General features: G+C 37.8%; 1 protein-coding gene across 1 annotated transcript in view; it reads right to left on the bottom strand.

Moving 5' to 3' along the window:
* Nucleotides 1-9,073: 9,073 nt before the first annotated feature.
* The window catches only part of Nup75 (nuclear pore complex protein Nup75), a 459,526-nt gene continuing 455,574 nt past the window's right edge, over nt 9,074-13,025 (bottom strand). The window contains exon 23 of the mRNA XM_090389073.1: nt 9,074-9,172. Within this exon, the coding sequence (XP_090245199.1) occupies nt 9,083-9,172 (90 nt within the window). The 3' untranslated portion in view covers nt 9,074-9,082. The remainder of the gene's footprint in view (nt 9,173-13,025) is intronic.

The following is a 13,025-nucleotide window of genomic DNA, read 5'->3' as shown; positions in this document are numbered from 1 at the left end:
CGTCAGGGAACTTTTTCCCGAGGACAGGTCAGAGTTGGACACAGAAGATCAATCTACAATCCGGCTGGATAATGCTGAGTATGTCGGTTCGTCGGAAATATGTCTTTTTTCCCTCCTGGAACTTGGAGTAGCCATTGCTAAATTGAATGTTAAGAAATGCCCAGGTCTTGACTTTATAGAAAACAAAGATTTGATAAAATTTTTTGACCTTTGTCCGCATATATTGTTAAAAATGTATAACAAATGTTTGATCGAGAGAAAGTTTCTGAGATCTTGGAAGATTGCTCTGCTTAAGATCCTGCGTAAGCCTGGTAAGCCTAAGGGGGATCCTCGATCATACAGACCTATTTCTCTTTTGGCTAATCTTGGCAAGTTGCTTGAAAGGTTGCTGGCTCGTCGAATTGTTGATATGTTGAATGAAGGTCATGTTACCTCGGATTTTCAATTTGGTTTTAAACGGGGTCACTCAACTGAGGAAGCTATTTTGACATTAATCAATTACATAAAATCCTCTCCTGAGAAGTATGTCTTGGTTGTTTGTGGACTTTGAGGGTGCTTTTGATTCTGTGTGGTGGGAGAGTGTGTTAACATCCTTAAGAATGTCTCGATGTGACAGATACACATATATGGAGTAATTCGTTCTTACTTCTGTGATAGGCAGGTGAGGGTCTGTGCAAAACATCTGATGTTTGGAAAATATATCAGTCGAGGGTGCCCGCAGGGATCTGTTTTGGGTCCTATATTTTGGAACACAGTTTTGGATCAGTGGCTGAATAAGCCTAGTGCCTCAAGATGCCTGCAGGTGGCGTACGCAGATGACCTGGTTGTTGGAGTTCCTGGTGGGTCTAGATTGATGCTGGAGCAGAGAATACGAGATGTTCTGGAGGACCTTTCTGAGTGGGCCACCTTAAACAAATTAAAAATTTCATCTAAGAAAACTAACTTCATGGTGTTTAAAAAACATTTTGATTATAACTGTCCACCCAGAGTATTGTTAAATGGAAGACAAATTCCTTTTGTGTCTAGCACTAAATACCTAGGAGTTATTCTGGATGATAGGTTGGGATTCCATTTGCACGTATCACACCTCAATGATAAAATCAAGAAATTCACGTCTTCGGTGATTAGAATCTCCAAAAAAGAATGGGGACTTAACAAACGAACGATGTCACTGTATTACAAAACTATCTTCCTGCCAATTGTTGCTTATGCGGCTGGTGTGTGGTCGGGATCAGTGATTAAAGTAAAAATAAAAACCAAACTCATGTCATCACAAAGATCTATGTTGTTGGCCCTATTGCATGCCCCGAGGACGGTATCTACGGCTGCGCTACAGGTAATTGCTGGATCTATTCCTCTTGATCTCTACATTGCATATCGTGGAATGTTATATGCTATGAGAAAGGAAATCCCTGCTAATTATTTGGACATTTCCATCAGCCTGGATGCCAGTCTTAAGGAGGAGAAACTTAGAATCTGGAATGAACTAAGAGATTTGGAGGAATCGGTGGATTTCGTAGGAGGTGGGAGTAATAATTAGGAATTATTCCTGCTGCGGACTTTGCTACTTCTAAAACAGTTTCGTCATGGTTTTATCCTTCAATGTTCACCAACTGTGTGCTGACAAGACATGGGTCCTTTCGAGACAAATTATGTTCATGGGGTCTGGAGCCAGATCCGTGGTGTTCTTGTGGTGAGGCAGAAACTTGGCTGCATACACTGTTTCATTGTCCATTTTATAATGTTGAGAGGCGTCATCTTTTCGAACTGATTCCCGATCTAGCTGAAAACAACGTGCAGGAGTTTGTGAACGGAGTGTCTAATTTTCAGGCATTGCAGGTTTTTGCTGCTGCAGCGTTCTCTAAGAGACCAATTATAAGGAACCTATCAGAAAATGAACTGGCAGTGTATGTTGGGAGTTTTGCTTGATTGCATCTGGGCTTGGGAGCCTCAGACCTGGAAGCTTAATGTCAATAGTATTGCACTTTCTCTTTTGGGTGTAGAAACAGGTTAATGTTTCTAAGTGTTATTGTTAAGTTAATGTCATTCTAAGTGTATGTATTTGCTATTTACATGTAAATATTTGTATAATGTTGCTTTTGTCTCAACAAGTATACATTGTTCTTAGTTGGAAATTTTTTTTTTTTTTTTTTTTCGCTGGCGTCCAAGTTTGGGCAGCCTTGGGGGCAGGATTGTTGGTACCTACCAGTATAGCACTACTTCCGGTAGGTGCGGGATTTGTGCATTACAGCACACTCCGAGAATGGTTGATCCAGGTGTTGGTTAATCCCTGGCGGCGAAATGGCCTGAAATAACACTCTTTTTCAGGCCTGTTTTGCAGACGTTCTGAGATTTTACAGGAGTAAAAGGTGGAGATGGGCTTATGTCTAGGAGCCACCCTTCTTATCAGGACACACACAATCAAATGTACAGAAAGACTACAGTATATATAAGGGTATGTATATAAAATCTGTATATAAATTGATTAATGTATATTAGAGAATGTATATACAGTTGTGTTAATAAAAAAAAAAAAAAAAAAAAATCCTTAGCCTTCCTAAAATTATTTCATCTCGCCTGTTTTTTCTGAAGCTGGATTGCCATAGCTTTGGTTCCGGTTTTATTTGGTAGAGTTTATTTCCTGGATAACCTTTCCAGATTAATGACCAACTGTTATAACATGCTTTACGGATAATGTGTTTGTAATCTGTATATGGAACTTGAAAATTCTGCGAAATGGTGGTTTCTGGTTGTTTGGCTGCATGATCCGCTCTTTCATTGCCAGCTATTCCAGAATGTCCTGAGATCCAGCAGAATGTCACAGTTTGGTTTAATTCCTTACAGGCAAGTAGCTTAGAACGAATCTGTTTTATTACAGGGTGAGAAGAGTTGTTACCACTTATTATAGCAGTGACAGCACTGAGTGAGTCGGTGTATATTAAAGTGGTCGTAATTAAAAATTCAGTTATCCGATCAAGAGCTAAATTAATAGCATAGAGCTCAGCAGTAAAGATACTGCATTCTGTTGGTAATGAAACAGAAATGGTGAATGAAGGGAAGATTGCTGCAGCACCTACTTGGGTCTCAGTTTTTGATCCATCTGTATAGATTTTACAGGCCTCTGAGTTAGAAGAGTGAGTTTCATGTAAATGTGCGATATTGGATGGGGACAAGGCGTTCTTACCCCACTGTTGAAAATAGTTGTCGTAATTAATAGAAATATTTTACCAAGGCAGATCAGGAGGTGTCATGTCCTGAAATATATTGCTGATGTCTACATTCCATGCTTGAGTGAGTTCTTTAAGTCTAAGTGCAGCAGGTCGGTTTTCATTTGGCTTACTGTTGTAAAATGACTCCCATTCGTTATTATACAGATATTTCCAACTAGGGTGGGGGGGAAGACTGCGAATTTTTGTGGCAAACATCAAAAGTAATGTTTTCCTCCGAGAATGTAAAGGTGGCTCATGAGCTTCGATATAAAGGCTCTGAACAGGGGAGGTGCTGAAAGCACCTAGAGAAACTCTCAGCGCACTGTGCTGGATCGTGTTTAATCGCTCTAAAGTAGTTCTCGCAGTCATACACTGGAGAGCCATAGTCTAAGTGGGATCTGATGAGGGCTCGATAAAGATGGATCAGGGTATGTCGATCAGCACCCCATGACATAGATGACACACACCGGAGAATATTCAACTTTTTCAAGCAGATAGTCCTAAGATAAGCTACATGTGCTTGAAAGTTCAGTTTCTTATCAAGTACGAGGCCAAGAACACGGACAGTGTGAACAAGAGGAATTGAAATGTTATTGATCTTTAGCTCAGGATCGGGATGCAGTGACCGTAATTTGCAAAAATGAGTAGTGGTGGATTTCTGCTCAGCTAGGCGGTATCCATTACGTAAGGTCCACGATTCTATTCTGGAAAGAGCAATTTGTAACTGTCTTTCAACAGTATTCATACTTTGTGACTGGCAGGATATGGTGAGGTCATCTGCATACATGTATATTTGTATGGATTTTGGAAGTTCTTCCAATATGTGGTTGACCCGAATAGCAAATAGGGTAGCACTCAGTATGGAACCCTGAGGAACACCCTCTTCTTGAATGTGAGTTGCTGATAGCATGTTTTGGTATCGGACTTGAAAGGTGTGTAACCTTAAAAAGTTCTGGATGAATTGTGGAAGGTAGCCTCTCAGCCCCAACTGATGTATATCTTTAATAATACCATGACGCCAAGTGGTATCAAATGCTTTCTGAATATCTAGGTTCACCATCACCAGATGTTGTCTCATGACAAGAGCGTTACGTATGTTAGATTCAATTTTGAGTAGTAAATCTAGGGTAGATCTGTTTTTACGGAAGCCATATTGGTGATCGGAAAGAACGTTTTGGGAGTCTAGCACCCACATGAGCCTCTTATGCACCATCCTTTCAAAGATTTTGCCCAAACAGCTTGTTAAGGATATTGGTCTGTAATTCTCAACTATGGAAGGATCTTTACTTGGTTTTAGAATAGCACAAATGTAGGAATGACGCCATGAGAGAGGATATGTATTTTCTGAGATCCGGTTATAAAAGAGTAATAGTATGTAGAGATCGGCTTCACATAGATTCTTCAGCATACTGTAGTGAATGCCGTCTGGTCCTGCTGCACTATTTGGAGATTTGCTCAAGGATTCTTTGAGTTCAGCTATGGAAAAGGGTTGATTATACGGAAGTGAGAGTCTAGTTGAAAAATTAAATTTATGATGTTCCTCAACAGATTTAATGCGTTGAAAGGAGGTGACATAAGAAGAGGTGGAAATGTTATAGAAAGATTCTGCTAAAGCATTTGCAATGTCAGTAGAAGAGGATAGGTCTTGCCCATTCCATTGTATTATCGGGGACTGCTGCGGAGGAAATTTTCCATTGAGAGCTTGTATTTCTTTCCCTATAATTCGAGTGTCAGTATTTTTGTTAATAGTTGATGCAAAGCTTATCCAGGAGTCACGTTTTGCTTTCTTCCTAATTTGCCTTGCTTTTGCTCTGAGTTTTTTTGTATAAAATTAAGTTGGCAGTAGTTGGGCATTTGCGGAACTGGTTCCAAGCACAGTTTTTTTCTACTTTTGCTTTAGAGCAATCCGTATTCCACCACTGGTTTTTTTTGTGTACATGTTTGCATTGGTCTGATTTTGGGATGGAAATTTCTGCTGCATATAGGATTTGGCTGGTAATGTGGTCAGTTACGTCATCAATATGTTGATGTTGAACATATTGAGTGTCAAGAAGGACACAAGCTGAGTAGTTTATCCAGTCTACTTTATAAAAATTCCAAGAAGTACGGCCTTTTGGACATGACAGCCTGGGTTTCAATTGAATTGATAATAGGAAAATGGTCACTGTGGAATGGATCATTCAACACTAACCATTTCACGCTTGCAAAAAGAGATGCTGAACAGATGGACAAGTCTATGGCTGAGTTAGTACCTGTAGGTAGTTGTATATAAGTTGGAGAGCCAGAATTCAGCAGAGTCAGGTTATGGTTATCCAGGAATGATTCAATTAATTGGCCTCTCCTATCCATGGTGGAAGATTCCCACAATGGATGGTGGCCGTTGAAATCACCGAATAAGCAGACAGGAGGCGGCAGTTGTGCGATTAGATTTTCAAGTTCAGCCAGGGAGCAAGGATAATTGGGCGAGATATAAATGGATGCAAGCGTTAATGATATTCCCAATGCCATCCGAACTGCAACAACTTCTAAGGAGGTTTGTAGCTGGAGATGTCTTGACGGTATAGTAGATTTTACATGAACAGCTACGCCCCCACGGGCAGGACCATCAGAATCTCTGTCTCGTCTAAACATGGTGTAATTTTTGAATATAAGAGAGACTTTTGGTGATAGAAATGTTTCCTGTAAGCATACACCTACTGCATTTGTTTGAAAAAGTAAATCACTCAGGTCATCAAAATTACTATGTAATCCTCTACAATTCCATTGTATGAATTTATTCATTGTTTGGATTTGATTGAATAAGATTGATCTGACTGTTTTTTCTGAGAAGGCTTCAGTCTGCTTTGTTTTGATTTTTCATTCTTTGAAAAGGTTGGGCATCCTGTTTCTATGGTATCATTAGCATATAATTCTAAAACTGACTCTTCATCCTCTGGTTGAATATCAATTTCCATTTTGCTATTGCATTGTTTCCCATTTTCTTGGTCTTCAACATTTGCTGATTTTGCTGTTTCGGGTAATGATGAGATAGCATCAGTTGGGATACTAATTGGTGTACTGTTAGTCTCATTGACTGTAAGTTTCTTTTTGGATGTTAGCAGCGCAGTTTTGGCCCAAGTGGAAAAAGAACTGCTTGGTTCTATGGAGACATCTGTTTGTGTTGCAATTGAGCGGCTACTTCTGGTTAACAGCACTTGCTTTCTTGCTTCAGGATATGTAACTTTATGCTCCACTTTATATTTCTGGATTTTTTTTCCTGTTTTCCAGAGATCACATGCTTTAGAAAATGCAGGATGGCTTCCTTTACAGTTTGGGCAAGTAGGAGTGCAAGCTGTACACTCTCCTTGGGAATGCTCCTTTGAGCTACAAATAGGACACACAGCATCGCCTCTGCATGCAGTCTGTGCATGGCCCCGTACTTCTGGCACTTAAAGCAGCGAATGGGATTTGGGATGTAAAGTCGAATCTTGCAGTTTAAATAACCAGCTTTGACAGAAGTTGGAAGATTTGGAGTGCTGAACGTCAAAATAATGGACCTAGTTGGTAGTAGGCTTCCATCTTTTTTGGTCATTATTCTCCGTGCATGTGTCACCTTTTGTTCGCTAAGCTCTTGTACTATTTCTTCTTCAGAAACAGTTAATAGGTCCCATTCACTGATAATGCCTTTAGACGTGTTGGACTCATGTACTGAGACAGAGTTAACAACTTTGCCGCCCGTGGGCTCCAGAGATGGATATTCATTGCAATCCATCGTTGCTCCTTTTAGCCCTGGAAGAGGGAATTCCTTCTCCCAGATTAGCGGCCCCGCCATGTGGAGGCAGGAGCAGTGCCAACCAGTGACCAAGCGATCAGCACAAGAGGAGAGCAGTACGTTGCTAGCGTTGTAGCAGTGACAATGCTCAGCGAGGGAAGCAATGACGTTGCGAGCGGTCAGCAGTAACATTGCTAGCGTTGGAGGATTTATGAAAGCACTAGTACTCGCCCTAGGAAAAACGCTAGAAAATCGCACTAGAAAGATTGCTTGGCACTCGGGGCCTGCATATGTAGGTGCCGAAAAGGAACCAGACAAAGTTTTACATTTCAGCTCTGCTTTTAATTTACTATTCTCTGTAATTAACTCAAATAATAAACTTTCCCAACCATTCCAATCTTTCCCTACTTCGGCAATCATATTTGACATAACCCTAGCCTCACTTTTTGACACATCAAACAAGTTATTTTTAATTGCAAACACAAAGTCCAGGTTTGCATTGTCATTAATCAAACCAGTCATACTTTGACCACTATCTGAATTATTTAACCCTTCCTGGGAAAGATAGGGAAACTGTTGTCCCAAAATATTTATGAATTCCTTAAAAGGCCCCTGTAAACAAGCTAAACCTGTCTCATCCACATCAGGGGGAACTGTTAAGTCGTCTGGCATCTGAGAAAAAGATTTTTCCTCAGACATATAGTATTTAATTATAACTCTTAATCTATACAACTAATTACACTAGTGCCTCAGCACAAACACAGTGGATATAACGTATTTAAATAGCAAACTACTTGTCCTCACTGAAAACCCAGTGGGAACACAAACAGTATATTTTCTTATTTTCACAATATAAAACCTCACTGAGAACTCAGTGGGCAACAATTATTAATACAGTTTTCAAAGTGTCCTCAGTGCTAACACAGTGGCAGCATCCATAACATATATATTAAAATTTATAATTCCAAATCTTCTGGAAAAATTACCAGGGGCACTGAAATCTTAATGGAAGGAAGGAAAGGCTATGATGTCCCTGTTCACCAAGTTACAGATGAAAACACCCAACAGGAGCTGAGAAATTATCAACTCCTTAAATACACCACAGGGGATGCTGCAATCAAAATGAGAATGAAGTAATTTAGTGTTGTTCCTAACCACCAAGTCGTAGGTGAATAAAGCCAATAGTAAGCAAGATCAAAATCAGCCTAAAATGAGCGAAAATTTCAAAAATGTCTCCTGTGCACACCATGCCATATATTAAGCTATTTAATCTCATTAGGCACCCATATGGCTGAAGGCAAACTTCAACACATCTATCCTGCAACCATCCTTCCTTCAATTTGAATTTATGTCCCCTCATGTGTGTGTGTGTGTGTGTGTGTGTAGTCCCCTCTCTTGAAATTGGAGCTTGCACCTTTATCTTTCACCATACAGGTTGCTTTAGACAAACCATTTTGTGCTATTAAGGTATTTGATGCCTATATTAAAGAAAAGGCACAATTTACCAAAATACTTGAGAATGAAGTAATTATGTTACGAGACAGGCTGCAGGCAAAAAATCTGCACAAGTGAAACATGCAACTGAGTGCAGATATGCATGGAATGAAAGTAACTTAAATATTCTCTGGGGGAGGGGATATGAGATTTAATTGAATGGGAAATAAAGGAAGCATTTTTTTTATTTGAAAATTTAACAAAAAAATCTCAACTACAACAACAGTAGACATATATACCTTACCTTTGGAATGGATTATTCAATAACAGATTAGTATGATGAACAGGTTAGAGGCTTGGGTAATTTTACCCAGCTAAAACCATTCTTACAGTGACATATCCTTTTGTGGAATTATATTTGTGTTTAATAGGCTTTAATCCAGTTTGCAATTTGCAAGTGATTAAAGTGTATTCTCTGATAATAATTAAAGAGATTATAATGAAAGTAAATAAATAATTAATACAAATCTATAGGGATAATGTCCAAGGAGAGAATAACTCAAAATGTCGATTAAAACTTGATTTTATTTTTTGATATTTTAAAATTTCATTATTATTATCATTGTACCACAAGTATAACTTTTGTATTTACATTTAAAATTTGTGAAGCTTCATTGTTTACATATTTTTACTGTACTGTATTTTCTTCTATAAATGCACGTGCTAAATTCCTTGCAAGAGCCAACCTTAGAAGGTTTATTTTTTCATTCTTTTTGTTCTGTAAGAAATAAAACAGCTTCATAAAAAGAACCACAGAAAAAAAAAAATAAATAAAAATAAAAATATATATAAAATTAATTTAGTGAATATAATATTGAAGTATTATAAACCTTTACAGAAGATTCAAAGGGTGGAATCAAATGATGAATATATGTCTATTCTATTTTTCTAGGAATTTCTAAGTCATTGGGACACTTGGTTAAACCTTTTCATATTATATCAATATAACTCACCTGTGATTTTTAGGTGCACTGTGATAGTTTGGAGATTAGGTTATGTAATAAGGAGGAAAACAGGAACTTTTATTTTGCAAAAAAGCAGGTTATTTTTAAACTCCACACTGCACTAGAATTTAAATGTCATTGACGAAATACACATTTACTTTGTATATTAATACCGAATACAATTTTTTACCAATACATTACAGTACAGTATGCTTTCAAACATTTTCTGTCTGTGGAACCGGCGAGGTGATCTGATTGAGGTGTAATAAAGCCTTGAATGGTTTGAGCATGCTCAATACTGATGGGATTCTTCTCTTGCTCAGAATAATCACCTGAGAGGGCATAAATTCAAATTGAGGAAAGACAGATGTAGGATAGATGTGCGGAAATTTGCCTTTAGCCAGTAGGTAGTTGGTTGGTGGAACAGACTTCCATCCCTTGTTGTGGAAGTTGATAGCCTAAATAAATTTAAGGCTCAGCTGGACAGGTATTTCGAACGAACGGAGGGGTGAAGTGGAAGTTTTTTTGTTTTTTTGGCTGATAATGCATAAGCTTGCTTTCTTGCATCATATGCCTCGACTAATCTAATGCTAAAGGTAACTTTACACTGTTATGCTATCTCTTGAATACGGAAAGTATGGTCAGGCAAGGTTACAATCACAGACCATTTTCTAAGGGTCATCCATTTCTGTCAAGAAAGATCTAAGAAAACTAAGGTACTTTTTTCAGGATTTCTATTTAAAAGCACAGCTCTCTACATAAATCATTCAATTCTTCCTAAAAATACTTGTAATATATCAAACAATCCAGTTAAGAAACAAATGAATATGTAGTTATAAATAACTGTTAACAAGTTTATAAGGACAATACCACCAAATTCAAAATTTTGTTCATAGTGATTAGCACAAGACTTATGATTATTCTTGAATTTCTTTAACAATAAAATCAGCATAACTTGACAATAAGACTAACTTAGGCTATAGTATATAACCTAATTCATGTTAAAATGGTTTTTTTTTTGCTTACTAGTTTCTTTCGGCTCAGTGAACCTACATTAAAAATTTTCTATTTTTAGTTTATATTTTTCTATTAATCACCTCAAAAATTTTCTATTTTTGAGGTGATTACTGAATTTATCAGTAATCACCTCAAATCATCTGTGTATTATCACATTGAAGTTATAGGAAAGGTAAAGACACTGGAATATAATTAATTAAAAGTAAAAAGTTAAAATAGAAAAGTTAATTTAACTTTCCTATTTTAAGATTTAAGATTAACCTGGAGGAAGAAGTACACATCCAATTCCCCTGTTTGTCATCTATAAAATTACTATGTAAACGAAAACTAAATCTTAAAAGCTGTAACGTAAGAGGCCAAGAGTCCAAACGATAGACTTTCGAAGTATTCATTGTCAATTGGCTGAAGATGTAAGCGAAGACAGAGTTTAAAAAGAATCCCGAGTCCCGATGATGCATTGCTCAAACACGTGGGAATTTTATATTTAATATTTCAAGTGAAGTGTTATGATGGAACCATTCTATTGCAAGCATTTTGTATTGAACTAATTTATAATTAGACTTTAATTTAATTAAAGTAATGGCACAATCAACTGAAGGATTATGATTATGAGCTTGTACATGTTGTGTGAGCTTGGTGCTTGACTGACTAGTTCTGAAACTATTGTAATGGTAGTATGCTCATGTATTCGCAGTTCTTGATGAACATTATTATTAGCCATATGGTGCAAGGAAGCCCGAGGCTTATGCTGTACCAGCAAAAAAAAATTTCTGAACTACTCAGAGAGAGAGAGAGAGAGAGAGAGAGAGAGAGAGAAAATGGAATCACCAAAGAAGAGAAGAATGATGATATCCAGCTGAGGACCCTGGATGTGCCAAGCCCATACTCATCAGATGTGAGCCCCTGGGTAGCATTAATAATATATTCTGCAATCTCCTCAGTAAGTAATCCATTACTTTCGGAAGTCTAATTAGTGTCACTGTTCTGTAATGACCGGAATGTTCACTTGCCTCTTCATTGCTAAATGAAGTCCTAAGAAAACACACGTGAGTCACCAACAGTGAACGTGTTCATACAAAATGTTACCACTGAAAAAAATTTAAGTGTCCCCTGCATGGAAGTTCAAACTCAAGGAAGCCAGCTATCAAAGCGCCTGCATCTGTGCTAGAGAGAGTATTCACTTTGGAGAGGTCGCTTAACATGTAATTTCAGATAAGTATGGTCGGGACTAAGCTTGGGTGACCAGAAGAGGAGGTGACTGTTAAAGGAGATTTCACTGCAGTAGCAAATGATGCAAAGAAGTAAGCTTATATAGCATCAGCTTAAAAAAAAAAAAAAACACACTGTTCTACAAGTAATAATTTATCTAGTTCTTCCTTAAATTATTATTTATTCAAACTATTCACTCTTTCACAACACTAAGATGGAAGCGTGTTCCAACAATCAACAACCTGCTAGCTGAAACAGACTTCCACATATGCAACCTACAACTGATCACTGGATTAGAAGTGCTACTAAAATGAATGTCACATTTAGTGGACAACCAAGTAAGGAAATTGTGTGGTGGATAGAAGAACAAGTGAGTGAACAGAACATCTTGTTCACTTGACTCAACTAGCTCTGGGATCCAGTAATTTATACATTACTAATATGTATTAAAATGACCAGTCTAAATATTCTGAAAATCAGTAACTACTGTGATTTCTTATGCATGTTTAAATTACACAAATTTAAAATAATGAACAGCAACCACATTTATGGAAAGCACCGCGAGAGGGTGTACATACCCAAACAGATATTCAACTTCGACAAAACAGGTTTACATTGGGAAACAATGCCTGATCACACTTATATTTCCATTGCTGAAAAGACTGCACCTGGCTTTAAGGCTGCGAAAGAACGGCTAATGGTCTTTTGTGGCCAGATCACGATCCACCAAACTTCTATTTGGTGGGTCATAATCTGGTCTGATGTGGAGGGTGGTCATAAACTGAAACTTGTGTGCATTTACCACTATCAAAACCTTTGTGATCTTAAAGGCTACAACAGATCATACCTGCCTATGTATACTGGTACACAGAAACAAAAAAAGATTGTTTTTTTTTTTTTGCAAATACAAACTCAGTACTCCAGCCTATGGACCAACATGTGATTAAATCTTTTAAGGTTCAGTATTTAAAGTGCATTCTGGCTGATCTGACAAGAGTGACCATGAACAGATGAGTATGCAGCAATATTGGCAAGCCTTCAATATAAAAAATGCTTTAAAATTCATTGATGCTGCATGGTGTGAAGTTCCACATAACTGTATCCTGTCCAGACCTTAAAAATTCCTTCAAAGGCTCTGATACCAATGAAGATTATGCAGAAACTAAAGACAAATGCATGAAACTCACTAAAAAGAGAGGGTTCCCTGAAGTGAAGGCAACTGATTTTGAGAATTCAATTGATTCACATCATCAAGAATTGTCAAATGAAGATCTGTTTGCTCTGGAGCAGCATCACATTCAAGAGAAGGAGGCAGCAGCGAGCAAAAGCACAAAAGTTAAAGAAGAATGAAAGCATTGAATCTTATAGATGAAGGCCTAAATCTGTTAGCTGATGAAGACC

Source organism: Mastigoproctus giganteus, chromosome 14 (genome assembly GCF_048544385.1).
Source record: "Mastigoproctus giganteus isolate SK-2022 chromosome 14, ASM4854438v1, whole genome shotgun sequence".
NCBI lineage: Eukaryota > Metazoa > Arthropoda > Arachnida > Uropygi > Thelyphonidae > Mastigoproctus > Mastigoproctus giganteus.
This window is presented reverse-complemented; position numbering and strand designations above follow the sequence as displayed.